The sequence below is a fragment of the Dromiciops gliroides genome, chromosome 1 (assembly GCF_019393635.1).
Source record: "Dromiciops gliroides isolate mDroGli1 chromosome 1, mDroGli1.pri, whole genome shotgun sequence".
In the NCBI taxonomy this organism is placed as follows: Eukaryota; Metazoa; Chordata; class Mammalia; order Microbiotheria; family Microbiotheriidae; genus Dromiciops; species Dromiciops gliroides.
In genome coordinates this window covers 231,266,382-231,291,524 of record NC_057861.1, presented here as the reverse complement: position 1 = coordinate 231,291,524, position 25,143 = coordinate 231,266,382, and the positions used below count along the sequence as shown (strand labels likewise).

General features: G+C 38.4%; 1 protein-coding gene across 1 annotated transcript in view; it reads right to left on the bottom strand.

The window, feature by feature from the left end:
* Positions 1 to 25,143, bottom strand: part of MYOM1 (myomesin 1) — a 188,538-nt gene that overhangs the window by 83,883 nt on the left and 79,512 nt on the right. The window contains 3 exon segments of the mRNA XM_043976239.1: positions 9,175 to 9,299; positions 23,166 to 23,222; positions 24,874 to 25,073. Of these exon segments, the coding sequence (XP_043832174.1) occupies positions 9,175 to 9,299; positions 23,166 to 23,222; positions 24,874 to 25,073 (382 nt within the window).

Here is a 25,143-nt window from a genome sequence, read left to right as displayed (position 1 = left end):
CTGGGCAAGTCACTTACCTCTGTTTGCCTCAGTTTCCTCATCTGTAAAATGAACCAGAGAAGGAAATGACAAACCACTTCAATATCTTTGCCATGAAAATCCCAAATAGGGTCACAAAGAATTGGACGCTACTAACTGACTAAACAACAGAACAACAATAGACTTCCCACTGGGCTTCCTACCTACAGAATCCTAAACATTCCAATTCATTCTATACACTGCTAACATCAATCTCCCCAAAGTTCTATTTTCATTAACCCTGCTCAAAGACCTAAAACATCTCCTTGTTTATTTCCTATCAGATCCGGTTCATATTCCTTTCCCTAGTATATATAATCTCTCTCTCTCTCTCTTTTTTTTTGGGGGGTGAGGCAATTGGGGTTGTGACTTGCCCAGGGTCACACAGCATATATAATCTCTTTTGACCTTGGTTTTCTCATCTATAAAAAGAGGGGGTTAGATTAGATGACCTCGGGGCAGTTAGGTAGTGCAGTGGATAAAGCACTGACCCTGGATTCAGGAGGACCTGAGTTCAAATCTGACCTCAGACAGTTGCTACTTACTAGCTATGTGACCTTGGGCAAGTCACTTAACCCTCAGTGCCCTGCCAAAAAACAAACAAATAAGATTAGATGACCTCTAAGGTCTCTTCTTCTTCTAGAGCTGATAATCCTATGATTTAAGTCCTGGCCTAACTTTTTAGTATCCAACATTTTCCCATTACTCCCTAAGACAGACAAATCCTTTGTTCCAGTCAGACCAGCCTCATAGCTACCTTGGGAGACCTTGAGTAAGACATGAGTGTCCCCCAAACCTGCTAAGCTCATTCCTGCCTCTGTTCCTTTGCTATTACTTCTCCATAACTGCAATTACTATAGGGATGAAATATCATAAGAAATGTTAACAAATGTTTGTGGAATTGAATTGAAATGGGAGAAAACACTGTGCTCATCCTCAAGAAGTTTATAATCCCTTTGAGGAGACATTCCCCAAACTTGTTCTCTACAGGAGTACTCTGAGGGCTACAATCTTGGACTGGGGATAGGGTTGGGAGGAGAGGGTACCATCTCCCAACAATCATTGACACTTAGTCCTGATTATTCTGAGGTTTTCAGAATTTCTTTAGGATCCTAGGTCTTGTATGAAAATATTATTTATTACTGACCTTGATCTAAGCCTTGGTGCACGTGTCCATGTAGGTTGTACAGGTATACCTAGGCACACACTAATCTCTCAAAAATGAACATTTTATTTCTTATTTTAAAAGTTTGTATGTTTAAGGTAAAGTTTAGTTATTTAAAAAAATTAAATTTAGCTAAGCTTTAGTTTCTTTGGTTTGTTTGAGCAATAAAAAACAGATTTTATGGTTGTTTCTATAAATTTTCACTTTCCTAAAATAAAATTCCCTAAGTGCACACCCTAATGAAATGTCCCATCTATATTTATATACTGGAGGTCAGTTAGTAAGCAAATTAATAAGCATTTATTAAACACTTACCATGTGCAAGGCACTATATTAGGCACTGAACATACACAGAAAGGCAAAAACAAAAACAGTAAAATAGAGCTCTTTAAGAATAACAGTAAAAAATTAAAAAGGATAACAGATACAATATAAGTGGAAAAAACAAGAACAAATTTGAATATTGCATGACTAAAATGTCCAAAGTTGGCCCCCCAAAAGAGATGAGAAAATGTATTTCCCTTGCTTCGTTGCAGGGAGGGGTGGGAAGCTGTGGATGTGGAACCCTGCATATGCTATCACGGTTGGTTGATGTGTTGGTTAGTTTTGTCAAACTGCTATTTTTCTTTGTTTTTTTATTCTTGATTACAAGGAAAGGTTCATAGGGCAAGAGAGGAGGGAGGGACATATTAAAAATGCATGTAATGTAAAAACAAAAGATAATAATCTAATGAAAGAAAGCAAGATGAAAAGGACTAGATGAAACACTACAAAGTCATATGAAGTTATGACCCCAAATTAATCCTTTATTTCCCTACTAAAGCTCTACTTCAGTGCTTCAGTTGTGGCCTGGAGGTAGCCCTAGGCTTATGAATGCTATGCTAAAGAAGTGCAAGATTTGGTGGATCCTAACAAGCTAGGGATACATCAAGTCTCACACATAGTAGGTGCTTAATAAATGCTTGTTGATTGACTGATTCAAAGCTGGGAACTGTGCTGGACAACATCTCTATTATCTGAGAACCCACCTAATTAAATTTGGATGGACTTTTCATCAGAAAATTGACCACCACATAATGAATCATTTTGGCCACTGCAACACATAAAGACCCCACCTAAGACATGAAAGAATTTCAATCTGCATTGGCAAAGGGAATACCTAAATGAATGAAATTGTGGATCTTTAAAGTATTGGAAGAATTCTGTTATTCCTATTTTCTCCTTATATCTCCATACAAATATTTTATTATTTTCCAGTTACATTTAGAGATAATTTTCAACATTTGTTTTTATAAAATTGCTAGTTTCAAATTTTTCTCCATCCCCCCCTCCCTCCCCGCTCCCCAAGACTGCAAGTAATCTGATATAGATACAATCACTTCTCCTTATATCTCAAGGTATAGTTTTTGTAATGAATCTTAACTTTTCTTACTTTTCTCTATTTCTCCCACTCCCCCCCCCCTTTGAATGCCACAGGCTGCCCTTCCTTATGCCAATTAGTCACAGTAGTACAATGAACTATTATTTGTCTCACTTTTTCCCCAAAGGCCATCTATAAGAACAAGAGATTACTCCCAGACATTCTTAACCATAATTCCAACTATCTATTCTTTTCTTTAATTTCTGTTCCTTGAGCTCTTACATCTTTTTCTAATCTTCATCAGAAGGTGACTTGGCTGACTTTTTTCTTTCATTCAGCATGGCCAGCCTCTGAATGACAGTGAACTGAGTCAGTTTCGCCATACTGTTGTAAGAAGAGGCCAGTGAACTATTTTCTTTGCCTCACTCTTCTTTCTCAAAGACCACCTAACAAAGCATTGCTACCCCTAACACCAACTCATCTATACACATCTCGTATCAGAGCCCACATTTTTTTTTAACCTCCCCTACTAAAATGGAAGCTCTTTGAGGTCAAAGTAAACCTCAAGATGTATATACAAGGGACTCTAATAGTGTGATTAAGGACAAGTCATTTCACTTTCAGAGCCTCAGTTTCATCACATCAAAGGATCATAGGTGAAAGAGATCAGTCAGCCCCATTCTCAGATTTTACAGATCATAGATTCAGCATTAGAAGGGATCATAGAAGCCATTGAGTCTAGCCTCCTCATTTTATAGATGAAGAAACTGATGTCCAATGAGGTTAAGAGCTTGCCTAAGATTGCAAAAATAAATGGTCGATTTGGAATTGGAACCTGCCTCCCCTGATCCCAAACCCAGGATTCTTCCCACTATGCAGTATTACCTTCATAAGTAAAATCAGAGGGTTCGATGAAATGATCTCTAAATTCCTTCCAGCTTTAAGGTTCATGATTCTATGATTCTAACAGCATGATAAAATGTCAGGGCCCACACCAACACAAAATCTCTCTCTCCCCCCATCTCTTGCCCCATTTCCAGAGAGCATGTTCTTTGCCTTTGAAACTATTAACTACCCTTAATATCTAGCACTCTTTCACTCCCATCTATGACCTCCACCATACAGGGATGAAGCCACAACATTCTTGTTACAACCATTTCTCCAACCCTGGACAACAGAAAAGCCATTGGCTGACCTATAAACCCCTCAAGCTGAAGGCTTTGGACCTGTGAGGTCAGATAGAACATATGCCTCAGAAATAATTGGGTGAGATTTCAGAACTGGCTACCTTCTGAGAGCCTTTATGGATTAATAGGAATTAGTGAGTAGTTTCAGAAGCAGGAGTCAGCTGTCCTGTCTGAGAGTAGCATAACGAATTTCCCAGATAGTCTGCAGTAGGTGGCAGACATCTCAGGCTCTCTGGTCGAAATCAAATTGCTAATGCATTTTTATTCATTCATTCATTCATTGCTAATACATTTCATTCTTTGGAGAATCCCCTTAGATTGGGTCAAGATGGTCTTTGTGTAGGGGTTTCTTAAGATGTGACTCCTGAATCTCTGAGTAATTTTTCCCCACCAAATGCCATCACTGGGACATTTTCAGTATAGTCAAGAGTCTTTCCAAGATCTCACAGCCGTTATCCTCCCTCTCTTTCTGCTTCACACCTGCTTCAACTTCCAACCTTGGAAGTAATTTGCTTGACTCTTTTGTTACTTGCTTGCAACCAGCTAATCTGGGCCATATCACATAGTACACAGCACACGTATCAGTAATGGGGACTGCTGAGGAAATATTTTCCTAGGTCCTGAAGACCTATCTCCTTCATCTACAGTGACCCAACTATCAGGATAAGCCACAGGCTAGATTATCCCATTTTTCATTGGGAATAGACACTTTATTGAATAAAACAGAAGGATTCATCCAGGAGCTCAAGGAAACTTTTGAAACAACTTTGTGCTCTGGAATTTCTGGTCATTAGGATCACTGGCTTGTTGTTGTTGTTCAGTAGTTTTAGTCATGTCTGACTCTCCATGACCCCATGTGAGGTTTTCTTGGCAAAGATAATGGAGCAATTTTCCATTTCCTTCTCCAGCTCATTTTACTGACGAGGAAACTAAGGCAAACAGGGTTAAGTGACCTGCACAAAGTCAGACAACTAGTTAAGTGTCTGAGGCCATATTTGAACTCAGAAAGATGACTATCTTCTCAACTCTAGGCTGGGCATTCTATCCACTGGGCCACCTATCTGCTCCATTTCTCCGGCCCAGGCAAGGATGAAAAATTGTGGACAAATATGAAGGACTCTTGTCAGGAGGTGTAGTGGAATGCACCTATCCTGGTTGGTCAATTTTTTAGAAGGCTTGTCCTGTCCTGTTTGATTTTAATTAGTCTGGGTAGAAGTAGCCACCAATATGATGATCTGAGTTTGAAGTAGGCAGATGGTATACAGAAAAGTGTTGGATTTAGAATCAAAATCTTAGCTCTGCACTTACTAGTTATATCCTACCCGGCAAGTTATTTACCTCTCTGGGCCTCAATTTATCCATTGGTAAAATTAATAGGAAGGATGATGTGGCCTCTAAGATTTCTTCTAGTTCTACATATCCATACGGTTGTGACCTGTGGCCCTAAAGGCCAAATAGAAATCTCATCTCTGCTACTTCCTGTGAGACATCGGAAAGTCACTTAATCTCTGGACTTCAGTTTCCTCTTTTGTAAAGTAAGGCACCCAGCCTAGATGATTTCTAAAGTCCTTTCCAGATCTAAGTCCTGTGATCCTGCCTGCAGTTTCTGGTAGATTTCTCTCTTCAGTTATACCTAAATACACTGAAGTTCATTCAGTATTCTCTGTCCACCCACTAATAACATAGGAAAACCTATGCATCTTTAGAGGCTCTGGTTATACCTCATTCCCATCAGCCTGGCCCTGGGCACAATGAAGGAGAAGAATCAACTACAGAGCAATAAAGCATATATTCTCTTGTATATGCACATCCTTTTCTAAAATTAACCTCTATAGTCTATCTGTCCTTCTGTCTCTCATATTTTATGTACATATATAGCATACATAATGTGTGTATGTATTTATGATGCATGAATATACACATGTATACATACATATATAAATAAATATACTCATGTATTTATCTTACATATGTGTGTATTTATCTTCTGCATTAGCACAAGAATGAATGTAGTTAGCACCATACTCCATTGTATACTTTTTGTTTTTTTGTTTTTTTAGTGAGGCAATTGGGGTTAAGTGACTTGCCCAGGGTCACACAGCTAGTAAGTGTTAAGTGTCTGAGGCCGGATTTGAACTCAGGTACTCCTGACTCCAGGGCCGGTGCTCTATCCACTGCACCATCTAGCTGCCCCCATTGTGTCCTTTTTATAAAGCTTATTATCTTGTATTAGTCTAACATGATAATTTATGTATTAACCTGACTGTCCAGAAAAAAGATGACAGACTTGGTCAAGAGTTTATTGCCTTCACTTGATACAGATCTAATATGCATTTAGACAAAGATTTGCAACTCAGGATGGGGGGAGGAGGACTCTTGGAAAATGACCATCTGTGAAAAGATATACATTAATAATAGAGTTTCCTGATGAGGAAACCTTCCTCTGCATAAGGTACTATAATACTTAAATACTTAACAAGAATAATATGAACTAAAATTTCTTCAGCATCTAAATCCTTCCTTTGTAGAAGTTATACAACCTGGTAGCAAATGATGTGGACTAGCTGAGGACAGTGCCTGGCACATAGTAGGCACTTAATAAATGTTGATTGATTGATTGATGTATCTCTCAAGGGCCCTTCTTCCCCTAATGAGATTAAAAAAGGAGATAGTCAACAAAGGGAAGAGTAGGCTGCCTCATTACTGATCTTAGCCTTGAAAAGGTATAGGATACCTCCAGATATATATATATATATATATATATATATATATATATATATATATATATATATATATATATACCAATTATTTGGATAAGTCTACTCTGCACCCCAGAATTGAGCAGACTCAGGGTGGGTAACTACAGGCCTGAATACTTTTCTGTGTCATGAATTCCTTGAGCATTCTAGTGAAGCCTATATATCCCTCTCAGAATAATCTTTTTAAATCCATAAATAAGACACATAGGACTACAAAGGAAACCAATTCTCTTGTAATAAAGAGGTAATTTTTCCCCATCCTAGTTCACAGACAATACCACACCCCCTCAGAAACTTATTCACAGTCTACTGTGTTGTCTTCAATGATTCTGTCCTCATGCCAATCCCAGGCAGAGTTTCCTTTCCCAAACTCTAAAAGAACCTGGTCTGATGGATCAATAGAAAAGCTTTCTCTCGTTAACAGGGTTGGACTTCTTTAATTTAAAATTGACTTGTCCCTCATATCTTGCATAACGCTTGTGTGTGACTCCTTTCAGTTCTTAGAAGGAGCACTTGAGAAGTAGGCCTAGATTTGAGCAAAAAGCAATGTGAGGGGGAAGCTATGACTTAGGTGGTATTGGGGGTAAGGATGCTAGACTTGCAGTCAAGAAGATTCAAGTTTAAATTCTACCTCAGATACTTACTAGCTATGTGGTCTTGGAAACTTAACTTGTTTCAGCCTCAGTTTCCTCATCTGTAAAGTGGGGATAACAATAGTAACTACTTCAAAGGGTTACTGTGAAGATCAAGTGAGATAACATATAATTGCACTTTGTAAAGCTTAAAGTATTATACAAATGCTAGCTCCTATTAATACCAAAATAGCTGGTGGAACTTAATTAGACTGAGGCAGCTAGGTGGTGCAGTGGTTAGAATATGGGTCTAGAGTCAGGAAGACTTGAGTTTAAATCCAGCTTCAGATGCTTAGTAGCTTGTGTGACCTTAGTCAAGTCATTTCACCTCTGTTTGTCTCAGTTTTCTTATCTGTAAAATGGGGATGCTAATAGCACCTCCCAGGGTGGTTGTAGGGTTCAAATGAGGTACTAATTATAAAGCTCTTGGCACATAGTACATGTTAAATAAATATTAGCGTCTACTCATATTTTTATTATTTTGTTTATGGAATCTTTTGGTTCTCCTCTCTTCTCGCTTTTCCTAAATTCAAATCAACAAAAAGCAGAACATGTCTTCACTTTCTGGGAATGGGAGATGGGAGAGTTATCCTCCTTCTTGCTCAATGGCAGACCAAATATACTTCTCTTCACCTCCCCTCCAGGCTCTACCTGGGCAGAGGAATAATCAGTTCTTTCTTTCTCCCTCTGTGGTCTGCACAAACCTGAGTCAAGATATGTCCAACTGGGCCTGGGAGAAATAATCCGATTTCATTTTATGTTATGAATATTTAAGATTCCACATGATTTAGTCATAGAAGCCTAGAAGCCAAGAAGATGTGGGCTCAAATTCTTCCTCTGCCATGTACTGGCTATGTGACCATGGACAAGTCACATAACTTCTCAGTCTTCCAGGCAATTCTCTAAGACTGTAAATTACAGAGCAGGGCTGCCCAAGACGGCTGGGAGTTTTCTTGCCCGGGAATTACCTATATTAATGAAATCCCAGGTTCATCCCTTTCCCTTTAAAAGAATATTTCTGGTTTTTGTAGCTTTAGAATTAATGGCAAGAATTGCATTAGCAATTTATGGGAGTGATTTGTCTTTGTATCCTGAATACCTAGCACAGCACCTTGCACGTGGGTGGGGCTTATTAAACGCTTCTTGAATCACAATTAGATTGTATTTATATTTTTATAATGAGGATAGAAGTTTCCCGTGTGCTTATTCCATGTGCTGGTGCATATTAAAATTCTCTCCCTTTCTCTTGAACAGAATTTATTATTTATTTGCTAGGGTTTTGACCTGCCAGTCATCCTATCATCAACTGCTGAGAAAAATGTTCTGGCGTTTTTTAAAAAACAGATTTTACCTAGAAACTTAGGGAATCCATTTAATATTTGTAATAGGAAAAACTGGGCAGTGATTGTCCTAGAATTTTTTTTTAAAGCATAATTTAGAGGAAGCATTAATAGTACTTAGTGACTGAGTAGATGTGTATGTAAATGGGTGGGAATTATTTACACAACTTGTCCTTGGTCATAGCAAATACGTTTCAAAAGATCCAGGTTTCTTGACTCCCAAGTCAAAGGTTATTCCACTGGAGCTCCTGTGCCTTTGACCTTATTAACACTGGGCTCTAATCCAGAGAACTAACCAACCACAGACAAGAAGAGAACAACTTTTGTGGCTGGAGATTTATATGAATAAATTAGAGAGGAAGAGGTAGGTGGGCAGAGAGCAGAAGGATCTAGTTTAAGTTTCCATTTCTCCCTATAACTCCTAGAATCATGTTGGGCACATAGTCTGTGTCATGTATATTGAGCTGAACTGAACATTGTTTTAACTCTAATTCTCTATTCCTTTTTGTTCATCTATTATTACTGACACATATTCAATTACCCAAAGTCTATGGCAGAAGAGTTAAAAATAAACAGATCTAAGGAAAGAGAGACTAAGGAGAGCCAATGAAAGACTCTGCTAGGTAACTAATGGCCTGTGGGACAATGAAAACTTTGAGTTTGGAAGACTCCTGAGGGAAAGCCTTAGGAAATATCATCAGGGTAAACATTACCTTTTCCACAAAGTACATGATGCCCTCATGACCTCGCTGACCAGGTGGTTTCCAGCTAAGTACGACATAACTTCTGGTGGCTTCTGTCACAGAGAGGTCAGTAGGTGGCCCAGGAACAACACCCTCTGAAGAAGAAAAACAAAACTAACATAAATAGAAGGGTTGCACATCCTGGATAATGCAGGTATCCTCAAGAGATCACATGATACTTCCAAAGAATAATCCATTTGTCCCCATAGAATCCACCTTTATCTTCATAATCCTTCTGTAAGACACATTCATTTAGGCAACACGTATTTATTGACCACTCATCCTGGCAATAGCTATCGGCTGTGAAGATACAAAAAGGTCTGTGCAACAACAGGATCCCCGCCTTAGGGAGCTTACAGGTGGTCCCTAACAGGAGAAGTGATCCAATTCTTTCTCATTTATAAGAATGCTTGGGCATTTTGTAACTCTGATTCATGGTAAGAAAAATATTAGCTATATAGAGAAGTAATTTTGATTTTCAGGGACTATAAGCTCCTTGAGGGCAGGGATAAGGTTTCCTCTCATCTTTGTACCCCTGGGACCAGTGCTGCTCACATAATGAGTACATAGTAAATACTCCTTGATTCCCAAATGTATTAGATTAGATTTCTCTATACTGAGCCAGAATTTTCCCATGAAAATCTATCTTTCTAAACCCAATCTGATTATAGAGATGATAGGTACATATGCATATGATAAATTGAATAATAAGAGAAGACAGTGTATAATAGGTGACTGATGATATGGGTAGGTGACACATTGGATAGAGTGAAGGACCTAGAGTCAGGAAGATATGAGTTTAAATCTGGCCTCATATACTTGCTAGCTATGTGACTCTGGACAAGTCATTTAATTGCTATCTGCCTCAGTTTCCTTATCTGTAAAATAGGGATAATAACACCTACCTCCAAGGATTGTTGTGAGGTTAAAATGAGATAATATCTATAAAGCACTTTTTCAACCTTAAAGTGCTAGTTATTATTAAATGAGTAGAGCAGAAAATAAGCACCATATAAGTTTGGAGAAATGGAAAAATTACTGTGGACTGGAGGGTTCAGGGAAGGATTAGAGATGTTGATTTTTTGTTTGGTTTTTTTTTGTGGGGCGATGGGGGTTAAGTGACTTGCCCAAGGTCACACAGCTAGTAAATGTCAAGTGTCTGAGGCTGGATTTGAACTCAGGTCCTCCTGAATCCAGGGCCTGTGCTTTATCTACTGCACTACCTAGCTGCCCCCTCAGGGAAGGATTATAGCATCATAGTTTAAAGCTGGAAAGGACCCTAGAAGCCACTAAATACAAATACCTCATTTTATAGACAAGGAACTGAAGCTGAATGGTGAAACAACTTGCCAGAATTCACATATGCAGTAAATTGCAGAGCCAGGATTCGAACGTGAATCTTTTGACTCCAAATCCAGTGTTCTTTCTGTTTCATAAAAGAAACAAACTCACCCTATGTGCTAGAGAACTATTCCTTTGCAGACTGGCTATGACTTTAATTATTTCCTGTCCTTGCAAGAGGTATATCATCAGTCAATCAATTGTTTTGTTTTGTTTTGTTGTTTCTCCCAGTCTTCTCTTCCACTTTGTGCCCACTAAATGCACTACCACCCACATTCCCTGCACTGCCATTGGGTTTCAGAGAAGGGGTAGGATTTAAATAAGTGAAGAAGAAGGGAGAGGAAATTCCAAGGATAGGAATAAGATTATTAAAGGCCAAGAGTTGGAAATTAACAAGGCATATTTGGAGGACAGTGTGATGGAATGCCTAGGAAGTCTTTCAAATAGAAGAATCATAATTTTTTTGAGCATAGAGTGGATCTACCCATATTCTGTCTGTCTGTCTCTCTGTCCATCTAATAATAGCTAACATTTATGTATGCAAAGTGATTTACATATATTATCTCTTTTGATTCTCACAATAATCCTGTATGATAAGTGATATTATTACGACCATTTTACATTTGAAGAAACTGAGACTCAAAACTTAATTGACTTAGGGGCAGCTAGGTGGCGCAGTGGATAGAGCACAGGCCCTGGATTCAGGAGGACCTGAGTTCAAATCTGGCCTCAGACACTTAACACTTACTAGCTGTGTGACCCTGGGCAAGTCACTTAACCCCAACTGCCTCACTAAAACAAAACAAAACAAAACAAAAAAAACAAAAACAAAAACTTAATTGATTTGTCCAAAGTCATATGGCTAATAATCTGCATATCTATAGCTAGATCCATATCTACTTATCTATCTATCTACAGTTACATATAACACTGAAGAGGCAGCCCTCCTTAGGATCAACTATTGTGACATTTTAATATTAGAAAAGAATAATATAGGGCAGCTAGGTGGCCCAGTGGATAAAGTACCAGCCCTAGATTCAGGAGGACCTGAGTTCAAATCTGGCCTCAGACACTTAACACTTACTAGCTGTGTGATCCTGGGCAAGTCACTTAACCCCAATTGCCTCACCAAAAAAACCCCACAAAAAACCCCAAAAAACCAGAAAAGAATAATATTCATGAACTAAAATTTTCCCACTGCCTATGTCTTTCACTTATAGAAGTTATAATGCTTGTCATGCAATTCATGCTTAATAAATGTTTGCTTGCTTGATTAGGGATGTGCATTTCCCATTTCTATGTATCAGATACCTGTCCATTAATTAATGTCACTCTATAAATACCTTGAGAACATACTCAAACAATGATACATCAGATTACTACTGTATTGGATTATGCAAATATCCTGAAAAAATTAACCTTGACTACCCTGATGACATGAATTAGTTTGCTTATCAACACAAGAAAGAGACAGGCACTGGGGAGAATTTAGCTCAGTAACAATGACCTTCTGAAGACCACTAGCAAATGCTATTTAACAGCTAGTCAGTAATTTTCATTTACCAGAACTTGCTTGGCAGATACATAGATGGACAGTTACTTTATTATGATCAATCTAAAATGGATACGTCAGATTAAGAATGCACACAAGAAAAATAACTTGATTCCCAATTCAAATACTGGCTTTGGACTTCTATTTTTCAATCTCAAATACTGATAGTAAATGAATTATTTGTCTTTGCAACCCATGAAACAGAGAAAAATTAAAAATTGCTCTCAGTTATATATACTCTCTGTTTCTGCTGCAACAGTAGCAATATTTCATAATAAGGAACAAGGGGTGCAAAAGTCACCCACTTTTCATACCAACTATAAAAGTTAATTTAGCTTCTGGTGCTCTCTATATAGGATTCTTATCCAATAACCAACAGGCATATGTACTATTAGTAATTAAATAATATCAATATTGAAATTCTCTCTCTTTTGGGAGGGTGCGGGGGGAGAGATAATTGGGAGTTAAGTGTCTTGTCCAGAGTCACAAAACTAGTAAGTGTTTGAGGTCAGATTTGAACTCAGGTCTCCCTGATTCCAGGGCCGCAACTCAATCCACCACATCACCTAGCTGCCCCCAAATCCTCTCCCAAAAAGAAAACAACTTAAAGAAATATACAAGACCAAAAGCAATCACCAATAGATAAGTGGTCAAAGAAGATTAGCTAATAGTTCACAAAAGAATTATAAACTATAAAGAACCATATGAAAGAATGCTCCTAATCAGTAATAATAAAAGAAATGCAAATCAAAATAACATTGAAATTTCACTTCACACCCAGAAAATTGACATGGGTGACAAAAGATGGAAATAGTCAATGATGAATAGGTTGTAGAAAGATAGGCACTCTAATGCATTGTTGGTGAAGCTGTGAATTAGTACAACCATTTTGGAAAGAAACCTGGAACTATGCAAATAAAGTGACCAAAAGGTCTGTATCCTTTGACCCAGAGATTCTCCTGTTAGGTAAATACCGTTCAAGTAAATAACTGATAAAAGACAAGCCTCCTACACAAACAAAACATTTATAGCAGCACTTTTTTTTTGAGATAGCAAAGAACTAGAAACGAAGCAGATGCTCATCAATTAGGGAATGACTAAACAAATTGTGGTAAATGAGTGTAATGGACCATTACTATGTAGTAAGAAATGATAAATATGATGAATACAAAGAAGCATGAAAAGTTCTACTTCAATTTATGTAGAATGTAGTAAGCAGAGCCAGAAAACAACATACACAATGTAAATGAAAAGAACAGCTACAAAACAAAAAGTAAATGGTGCAAAATTTCAAAGAACAAACCTAAATTAACCTCAAGGGAAAGATATGAGAAGACATTACTTCCTATTCCTTTGCAAGGATGGCAGGGAGGTAGGGGTGGAGGGTGGGGGTGGGTGGGAGGTAGAGTACATAGGTGTGGAACATTGCAAATATCATCAGACTGTTTCAATGTATTGATCAGTTTTGCTCATCCTCCCCTTCCTCTTTTTCTTTTAAAAAATTATTTGCTTTATGGAAAGAATCTTTGGGAGGGATAAAAAGGAAGAATACAAGGGGAAATTTGCGTAGCATAAAACCAAAATTTATTAATAAAGTTTATTTTACAGAAAAAGAAATCAAAAGAGATACAAAAGTCACAACCAAGTGGGATATGGCCCATAGGCCATATAAAGAAGGTGGCAGAATTGGTTTCATCATGCATCCCAAGACAAGTATAATATGGCATAGGAGCAATCTCCCCTGCCAGTAATGGTACAGAACTTTGCTCAAGAGTCACTGGTATAAGAATGAAGGAATGGAGCGGCTAGGTGGCGCAGTGAATAGAGCACCAGCCCTGGAGTCAGGAGTACCTGAGTTCAAATCTGGCCTCAGACACTTAACACTTACTAGCTGTGTGACCCTGGGCAAGTCACTTAACCCCAATTGCGTCACTTAAAAAAAAAAAGAATGAAGGAATTACAGCATCATAGACAGTAGTTAGAAGGAGGTCACTTGCATATGCTTATGAAAGGCTAGACAGAAGTCTCACATGAAAGACAAGATGTGGGAATTTTTGGAGAAGGGATGGAATGAGAAGAGGAGAAGAAAAAAGACAAAAACAAAAAGGAAGAGAAAAATGGATGTGGAATCAGGGGCTTTTCCCTGGGTTATATCTCACTCCCATTGCAGCATTTGACTTCTCTTCATTCTTGCTAAGGCTAGTACTTTTTTTTTTTTAGTGAAGCAATTGGGGTTAAGTGACTTGCCCAGGGTCACACAGCTAGTTAAAAGTATTAAGTGTCTACACCTTATACTAAAATAAGGTCAAAATGGATACATGATTTAGACATAAGAGGTGATACCATAGGTAAATTAGGAGAGAAAGGAATAGTGTACCTATCAGATCTTTGGAAAGGAAAACAGTTTTTGACCAAACAAGAGATAGAGTATATTATAAAATGCAAAATGGATGATTTTGATTATATTAAATTAAAAAATTTTTGTACAAACAGAAGCAATGCATCCAAAATTGGAAGGGAGGCAGAAAGCTGGGAAACAATTTTTGAGGCCAGTGCTTCTGATAAAGGCCTCATCTCTAAAATATATAGGGAATTAAATCAAATTTATAAGAATCCAAGTCATTCCCCAATTGAGAAATGGTCAAAGGATATGAACAAGCAGTTTTCTGATGAAGAAACCAAAGCTATCTATTCCCATATGAAAAAATGCTCTAAATCTCTAATGATTAGAGAGATGCAAATTAAAACAACTCTGAGGTACCACCTGACACCTATCAGATTGGCTAAAATGACAAAAAAGGAAGATAATAAATGTTGGAGAGGCTGTGGGAAAATTGGAACACTAATGCATTGTTGGTGGAGCTGTGAGCTGATCCAACCATTCTGGAGAGCAATTTGGAATTATGCCCAAAGGGCGATAAAGCTGTGCATACCCTTTGACCCAGCAATCCCACTTTTAGGTCTTTTGCCCAAAGAAATCATGGAAGGGGGAAAGGGACCCACATGTACAAAAATATTTATAGCTGCTCTTTACGTGGTAGCAAGGAATTGGAAGTTGAGGGGGTGCCCATCAATTGGGGAATGGCTGGACAAGTTGTGGTATATGAATACAATGGAATACTATTGTGCTGTAAGAAATGATGAGCAGGAAGAGTTCAGAGAAACCTGGAGGGTCTTACGTGAGCTGATGATGAGTGAGATGAGCAGAACCAGAAGAACATTGTACACAGTATCATCAACATTGAGTGTTGACCTACTGTGATGGACTATATTCTTCTCACCAATGCAATGGTACAGAAGAGTTCCAGGGAACTCATGATAGAAGAGGATCTCCAAATCCAAGAAAAAAAAAAGAAAGAAAGAACTGTGGAGTATAGATGCTGATTGAACCATATTATTTCTTTTGTTTTGGGTGCTGTTGTTTTTTTTTTTCTTTCTATTTTGAGGTTTTGCATCACTGCTCTGATTCTTTCTCTTGTAACAGGATTAATGCAGAAATAGGATTAATGTTATTATGTGTATATATATGTGTGTGTATATATATATCTATATGTATATGTATAGAGATATATAGATATAACCTATATCAGATTACCTGCTGTCTAGGGGAGGGGGGAGGGAGGGGTGGGAGGGAGAAAAATCTGAAATTGTAAAGCATGTATAAACAAAAGTTGAGAACTAAAAAAAATAAATAAATTAAATTAAATTAAAAAAAAAAAAGTATTAAGTGTCTGAGGCCAGATTTGAACTCAGGTACTCCTGACTCCAGGGCTGGTGCTCTGTCCACTGCGCCATCTAGCTGCCCCGCTAGTACTTTTAGATATAATAGCAGTGGCACCTTATGGACATTCCAGCTTTACCATTTCCACGTGGGAAGTAATGGCAGGAGATATCCTGAGGAGCCTTCCCAGGCACCGAGATTTCAGCATTCCTCCATCAAGCAAATCCTCAATAGCCTTTCTGTTCCCTAGTTTGTCCTGCTGTGCTGATGAGAGAGTTGAAGGAGTAGAGACAAGACTTTCACCCTCCCAAGACTAGAAATCTGAGAGAGGATAGTTTTAGGAAATGGATAATGGGGTACCTGCTGCTTATTTTAACTCCTTGTTTACCCAACATTTGGTTTTGAGTGAAAGACCTTTTTTTTTTTACCCTACTATGGAATAGTGTGTTTAATTCTGGCTAAATTGAAGAGATTTAATTAGAAAATGGGGCTGCTGAGCAGTGGCTATCAACAGAGATGGGCCCAAACAGGTTTAGGGAACCTGAATATAGCAGAGGAGGTAAGAGCCTTTTTGTTTCTTGAACTTGGTTCTCTTGTCTTGCAGTGCTCATGATAAGTATAAACAAAAAGTCTGTGATGAAGATGATTGTGTTATACCAACATCTACTATGGAGGATGAGGAGGTAGAGAAATTCTATAAAGAATTAAATAAAGGGGCAGCTAGGTGGCACAGTGGATAAAGCAACAGCCCTGGATTCAGGAGAACCTGAGTTCAAATCCGGCCTCAGACACTTGACACTTACTAGCTGTGTGACCCTGGGCAAGCCACTTAACCCTCATTGCCCCCCCCCCCCCGCAAAGAATTAAATAAAACTAAATTACCACATACTTTTTAGTATTCAGTGACTTGAATGAAAAGGTACGACAATAAAAAATGTTGGAAAATGTGGTTTAGTATTTAGCTGTGTTTTTTTTTGGGGGGGGGGCAATGAGGGTTAAGTGACTTGCCCAGGGTCACACAGCTAGAAAGTGTCAAGTATCTGAGGCCACATTTGAACTCAGGTCTTCCTGAATACAGGGCCAGTGCTTTATCCACTAGTATTTAGTAATGAAATAAGTGAGCCCATCTACATCTTCTCATTCTCTGCAATTTGTCTGCTTGTTCTTCCACAAATGCTCCATAGAGAATCCACCCAATATTCTGTATCTCTTCCTCCAAGGATTGTTACATTTTTTGAATACAAGTAGAGTGTTTCAGCTGTTCATCTATTATCTCCTGCTCTCATTGGTCCACTTCCTTTGTTGATCATACATTTCCTCATATCCCCATGTAACTGGTTGGGCATCATCATTGCTTATCAGCTGGGGAATGGCTAAACAAATTGTGGTATATAATTGTGATGGAATACTATTGTGGTTTAAGAAATAATGAGGGGTATGGTTTTAGAAAAACCTGGGGAAACATGAAATGATGCAAAGTGAAGTGAGCAGAACCAGGAGAATACTGTACACAGTAACAGCAATATTGTATGATAGACGATCAACTGTGAATAACTTAGCTATTTTCAGCAATATAAAAATCTAGGACAATTCCAAAGAACTCAAAATGGAAAATGAACTCTGAGTGCAGATTGAAAAATACTTTTAAAATTTACATTTTCTTGCTTTTTTTGCAACATGGCTAATATGGAATTATGTTTTGCATGAATTTCCATTTATAATCGATATCATATTGCTTGCCTTCTCAAGGGGTAGAGAAGGGCTGAAGGAGCAAGAGAATTTGGAACTAAAAATTCTAAAACTAATGTTAAATTTTTAAGAATATATAGTTAGGGACGGCTAGGTGGCGCAGTGGATAAAGCACTGGCCCTGGATTCAGGAATACCTGAGTTCAAATCTGGCCTCAGACACTTGACACTTACTAGCTGTGTGACCCTGGGCAAGTCACTTAACCCCCATTGCCCTGTCCCCCCCCCAAAAAGAATATATAGTATAGGGGCAGCTAGGTGGCACAATGGATAAAACACCGGCCCTGGATTCAGGAGGTCCTGAGTTCAAATCTGACCTCAGACACTTGACACTTACTAGTGTGACCTTGGGCAAGTCACTTAACCCTCATTGCCCCACCAAAAAACCCAAAACAAAACAAAACAAGAATATATAGTATACATATAAATATATACTGTATATAAAATATATATAGTATAGGGCATCATTGAAAATATTCTGCAGCCTGACAATACCAGCCATGCATCTCCCCATTGTCCTTTGTGTCACCTGCAACTTGGATTTCTTGGAGATTGTGGTATTCTAAGATTCACAAGACATATATGATGATGGTGGTACATCTTTGGTGATTATACAATTCCTTGTTTTATGCCTTACTTGACTTTAATAATCAGAGGGCTGATGAGCAGAAGTACCTCTGTGCTTGCATTTATTAAGGAATCTCACATAACCTTAGCATATGCATAAGGCATTCTTTATTGGAAGATAACACTTGAGACTTCATCTTATTCAACTGCCTAAAATAGTCAACAAACAATTAACACAGGGGAATGTTATATTCTCTGTAACCTTCAATCATGCAACTATAAAGATGTTGTTTTTTAGGGAGAATCATATGCAAAACCCTGAACATTCCTTCTCGCTTTCATTGAGCATACTTAATATGTGTATAATGCATCCATATAAAGATTTTATAAAAATGAGAAAGCAGGCATATGGGGTGGGAGTTATTGATGTTCTCTCCATTTTTTTAGTCAATAGCATCAGTGATTTTTAAAAATATTTCTTTGGGATGTGAGATATCTTGTAAGGTGATACCTAATGGATTTCCTTTTGTTACTTGGTCTGGTCCCAACTTTGTCTTCCTAAGTGCCGTTTTTCATTTTTCATGTGGTGCATTGTATATTGAGATGTTAGAGTCAAAATGAGGTAGTTCCTCTATCACTGATGATGAAAATAGAATGTTAGAGAAATATTGTCAATTTCCCCCCACTTTCCATCCATTTGTTATTCTCCCACTAGTTTCATCTATAAATGCTCTTGGGATCATGTGATTCATTTGAGTCTCACAGTTAGTTTCCTAAGATTCCCCTCCCCCCTTTTGCTGTTTCAGAAGACAATAATCTCATAATCTTTCAGAATCTCCTGTAGTGCTTTATGAATAAGTTTGTATTCTAAAATGGGTGTTGTCTTTGGCTGTCATTCTCTCTACTTTGCAGAGATCGAGTGATTGCTGGCTTAATGAGATTTCTGGACTCTTTAAGTCACCTTGCTGTGGCAACTGTTTTATTTTGGTTATACTTTGGTGATCATGAAGGTTGATATTTTTGTCTTTTGCATTTCCCATGTTTTGGCACTGATAGTTTGACTGTCAGGTTGAAACTGTTACAGTTTCACAGTGGAAAATATGGCTCAGGTTTGAGAAAGAATGAGGTCAAAGGCTTGTAAATTACTCAGAAGTCTCATGGCTGGATAGTATGAATACTTTCTTCCAATAGAACCAGAGATTGCCAGAAAATATCACAAAATATGAAATTGACCATATTGTAATGGACAGGAAATGACTGATTACCTACATGAAAGTCATTTATGAATCAGCCATCTGTATACAGTTAAACCACAAACTTATTAGAACAAAGACCAAAATCACCAGCAACAATGACTTAGAATGCATACTTATTTGAAAAACCTTACAGAAAAGGATGGTGAAAGATTATGAGCCATATCACCTCATCAAATAATGGAAAATTTTATAGGATAAAAAAAGAATTTACAGAAAACTTGTATGAAGTTGATCTAATTGGTCCAGATTATCCCAAAAACATTCAAAGATAAAACTGGAAAGACAACAAATAGGGGAAAAAATGGGAAAGATCTCATCATTTCTTTAACAAGTTATTTGCTGCATCAATGACAGTGAAGCGCCCACACTGGGACTAATACATCTCATTATCTCCCAATGTACTATACAAAGAAGCAGAAATTGCTCTAAGGACAATGAAAACAGACTAGTACACTAGATTATACAGAAGAGGAAATAGAGGTGACATAATTATGAGGGCTCTGAAATGTTACTAATTCTCAGGATTTCTGAAGGAGGGAAGATAATAAATAACTGAAAAAAAAAATACAGTTGTTATTTCTACCCAAATGGGGGAATGAAGAAGATAAGACATAAGTTAAATAATTTTGATACATATGTTGATTTTCTCATATCTACAAAACCTTTGTGAAGATGATATATAGATATACCATATATACCTATATGTGTATGTATTGAAAGTACCCTGGATGAAAACATGAGAAAGGAATAGACTAACATTATATATAAATATATTTTAGTGAGGCAATTGGTTAAGTGACTCACCCAGGGTCACACAGCTAATAAGTGTTAAATGTCTGAGGTCGGATTTGAACTCAGGTACTCCTGAATCCAGGGCTGGTACTCTATCCACTGTGCCACCTAGCTGCCCCCTAGACTAACATTTATAACTGATATTCCATAGAAGACTACATCTTTGTGGTCCCACCACTGACTGAAAAATGGAGCAAATATGTGATCCCGTTGTGCTTAATTTGTTGTTGTTGTTGACGACTACAAAACATGTGATTTGGTGGACTAGAATGTAGCTTTAAAGACTTTCTTCAAACAAGGCTCTAGATAGATAGGTAGCATGGTGGTACAGTGGATAGAATTCTGGACCTGGAGTTAGGAAGACCTGAGTTCAAATCTAGACTCATGCACTTACTAGTTGTGTGACCTGGGTAAGTCACTTAACCTCTGTCTGCCTCTGTAAAATGAGAATGAAAATAGGACCTATATTCCAGGATTATTGTGAGGATAAAGTGAGATAATATTTTTAAAGCACCTTGTAAACCTTAATGTACTAGATATATTATGATCAATAGATAATTTAAGACTTCTTCATGGATAAAAAAATAGAGATGACTTTGTCCCGTGGACTTCTCATTATTAGTGGATAGAGCACTGTCCCTGAAGTCAGGAAGACCTGAGTTCAAATCTCACCTCGGACACTTAGTAGCTGTGTGACCCTGGGCAGGTCATTTAACTCCAATTGCCTTAAACTTCCAGGGCCAGTCCTCCTGATATATAGCTTATCACTGGACTCAAATGGCTCTGGAGGAAAGAGTGAGTGTGGTGACCTTGCACAGCCCTTCCTCACTTAAGTCCAGTTCAGTGCAAGTAATGACATCACCCTGATGTCGTGGTCCTCTTTGAGAACAAAGGACAAACAACAACAAAATTAATACCAAACAAGACATAAAACAACATGTGTCTCTTTCCTTAAGGAGCTCCTGTGCTCCAGAGGCAAAACAACTTGTATACAAGTAAATATAATGTATACACAAAGTAATGTCAAGAAGGAGACAGTGTTAATCACTATGGAAATCAGGGAAAACTTCCTATGGCAGGAAGCCCCTGAGCTGTACTTTGAAAGAAGCTAGGGATTCGCTAAGGCAGAGGTAAGAAGGGTTGTTGTTGTTGTTCATTCTGGAAGAGGACCAACAACATCAGAAAGGAGATGTCACGACTTGCAAGTGAATTGGATTTAAATGAGGGAGGGCTATGCAAAGTCACCAGTCATCCAGAGCCAACTGGGTCCAGTGGCAATATATAGATCAGGATGACTGGAAATGGCCCCGATGCAATGAGGAACCTTGGTCTTTTTAAGCTAAGGTCTTTCCCAGGATTCATTTTGTCTGAGGCAATGCCCATTCACTGATTAAGACTATGCTGTTGTTGTCTGTCCTTCATTCTTGAGGAAGAAGATGTCATGACTTGAACGTGAATTGGATTTAAGTGAGGCAGCGCTATGCAAAGTCACCAGCCTCACTCTCTTCTACAGAGCCATCTGGGTCCAGTGACAAAATATAGACCTGAATGACTGAAGATGGCCCCATAGTAAGAAGGGAGAGTATTCAGTAAAAGCACAGTCATAGGAAAAGAGATGTTAAGCACAGGGGACAGTAATCAGGTCAGTTTTACTAGAACAGAGAAGGGGAAACAGAGTAACATGAAATAAAATTGGAAAAGTAGGAAGGAGCCAGATGGCAAAAGGCTTTAGATGCTTCTACCAAAGAATGCATTTTCTTCTAGAGGTCATAGAGATTTTTCAGTGGGGAGTAATATAGGCAGATCTGGTTTTTATATCAATTCAGCAACTGTATGGAAGATGCATTAGAAAGGGAAAGAAATTAGAAGGTTTACTGCTCCAGCCCAGGTAATGAGAACCTGAACTATGACTAAAGCAATGTGTATGGAGCAAAGGGGGTTATTGGACAGAGATGCTATGGAAGTAGCATCACCAAGGTTTAGCAACTGATTGGCTATGAGGTTTGAGGGGGAAGGAAGAGTCCAGGGTAACTCCATGGATGTGAATCTGTGTGACTGGAAGGATGACTGTCAGCAAAAGGGGAAGTTTGGAATCAGTCAATTAGTCAACTAGCATTTATTAAGTGCCTATCATCTCAATGAACTCATAGTCTAATGGGAAAGACAACATGCAAACAACTATATACAAATAATACTGATTGATATAATTTGATATGATACGATATGCTATGATGATAAATGGGGGTGTAGTTTCAGAGAGAAGGCACTAAGTTAAAGAGGACTGGGAGGGGCAGCTAGGTGGTGCAGTAGATAAAGCACCAGCCCTGGATTCAGGAGGACCTGAGTTCAAATCCAGCCTCAGACACTTGACACTTACTAGCTGTGTGACCTTGGGGCAAGTCACTTAACCCTGATTGTCATACACACACACACACACACACACACACACACAAATAAAATAAAGTAAAGAGGATTGGGAAAGGCTTTTTGTAGAAAGTGGGACTTCTGCTGAGACATGAAGGAATCCAGAGAGTAAGGATGGATTTAGAAGGAAAAATGAGTCCCATCTGAGACATGTTGAATTTGGGAACCAGTATGGCATTGCGAAAAGATTGCTGACTCTAGACCTGCATTCAAATTGAGCCTCTGGTGCTTACTAACTTTATAATCTTAGGCAATTAATTTACTTCAATTTCTTGAGCCTCAATTTCTTCATCTGTAAAATAAAGACTAGATTGTTTCTGAGTACCTTCTAGCTCTAAATCAATGATCCTATGCCTACAAAAACATCTTAATTTTGGATAAAGCTCTGGCCCTGGGATCAGGAGGACTCGAGTTTAAATCCATCCTCAGACACTTACCAGTGGTATGATCCTGGGCAAGTTATTTAACCCCTATTGCCTCAAAAAACACAAAATAAAACCAACAAAAACAACTCATATCTTCATTTATTGCTGTAAACCTTTGGAAATCATGACCTTTACCTGCAGGTTCCTCTTCAGTGACAATGATCTGTCCAGTCCAGGGTGCAGAAGGTTGACCTAAAAGAAGCAAAAACTGAAAATTAGAAACTATAATGAAAACTTGCTGCCATTGCACATTCAGCTCAACTATTTTTACTTTGTGGGTGACTCATTTGGTCAATCTGGTTAAAGAATTGTTAGATTGATTTCCCTTCCCCACCCTCCACCTCCAAATTGTGACTAGTTCAGTCATTCCACAAAAAGTTCACTGGGTCTCTTCTATGTGAAAGCCTTATGTTTGTAAAGGAAAGGAAATTGAAGGTTATTTAAGATACCTCACTTGCCTCGTAGGGGATTCGTCTGGGAGGAACAGTTATATTTGAGCTCAAATTAATAGCCAAATGGATGATTTCCAATAATGTTGCCCTTGTGTTTTATATATCCATATGTATGTGTGTGTATATATATATATATATATGTAAATATATATAGGAGCTAGGTGGCATAGTGGATAGAGAGCTGGACCTAGAATCAGGAAAAGCTGAATTGATATCTGGGTTCAGACATTTACTAGCTGTGTGACCCTGGGCAAATCACTACTTCTGTCTGCCTTAATTTCTTCATTTATAAAATGGAGATAAGGGGCAGCTAGGTGGCACAGTAGATAAAGCACTGTCCCTGGATTCAGGAGGACGTGAATTCAAATCCGACCTCAGACACTTGACACATACTAGCTGTGTGACCTTGGGCAAGTCACTTAACCCCCATTGCCCTGTAAAAAAAAAAGATCCTATAAAATGGAGATAACAATATCTTATCTCCCCAGTATTCTATATAAATGCTCCCCCATTGTTATTGTTATTATTATTATGATCAGTGTCTACTCATCCTCTGGAGGCTAGGTGTGCTCTTTTCAGACAAATCCTGGAATTAAGTGCTAGATGATGCAGTGGATAGAGCACTGGCCCTTAAAGTTGGGAGGACCTGAGTTCAAATCTGTTCTCAGATACTTATTAGCTGTGTGACCCTGGGCAAGTCACTTAACCTCAATTGCCTTAAACATCCAGGGACATCTCCAGTCATCCTGATCTATATCTTGCCACTGGACCCAGATGGCTCTGGAGGAGAGAGTGAGGCTGGTGACCTTGCACAACCCTTCCTCACTTAAATCCGATTCATTACAAGTCATGACATCTCTTCCTCCTCCCCCCTCCCTTTTCTTGGTCCTCTCCAGGAATGAAAGACAAACAACATCAAGGCTTTATTTAATATTAACGTTTAGTACATAAACAATAGAAATGTTTTTGATACCTAAGGCCAAAGGGCCTCCAGTCTAATTTGTAAAATTGTTTTGCTTGGAAATTGGGATGTGCTATGGATGGGACTTTTGCTTCAAAGGGGCTCCTTTAGGTAAAGAATTTCTCTGTTAAAAACAGCAACACCACCACCAAACGAACCAACATTCATTTTTGGAATGTGCTAGTATGATCATTTAAAAAAGTTCCTAGGCCCTTATCTTTGCAGCAAAGTTAACAAAGTAAAACTTTTGAATGCAAACAAAGCCAAATCTCAAAAGAACGGGAAGTTAACTGCAAGATTTCTTGCAGGTGAATTTGTCTGGAAAAGATTTCTTACTCCTCCCTCTAGTGGATGTGTAGGGGAATGAACACAAATACAACCTCTTGTAGGTGCTTTAGTTTGTTAAGGGAAGATGTTTAAAGATGCTTACTTTTAAGCCTGGCTCTGTCTACGGGGTCTAGTGCTGCCACGGGCTCGGATACCCGGGACGGGATGCTTATTCCAGTTTTGTTCATAGCTCGGACACGAAATATGTAAGAACGACCTTCGATTAATCCAGTGACAGGGAAGCGAGCAAATTTGACGGGTGTGTCATTGCACTGGGACCAGATGTCTGTGCCTACCTCGCATCTGAAGGAAAAAGAGCAAGGATTAGAAGGGCAGTATCAACAGAAAATGGGAGTGGAAGCCCAGCTGCACA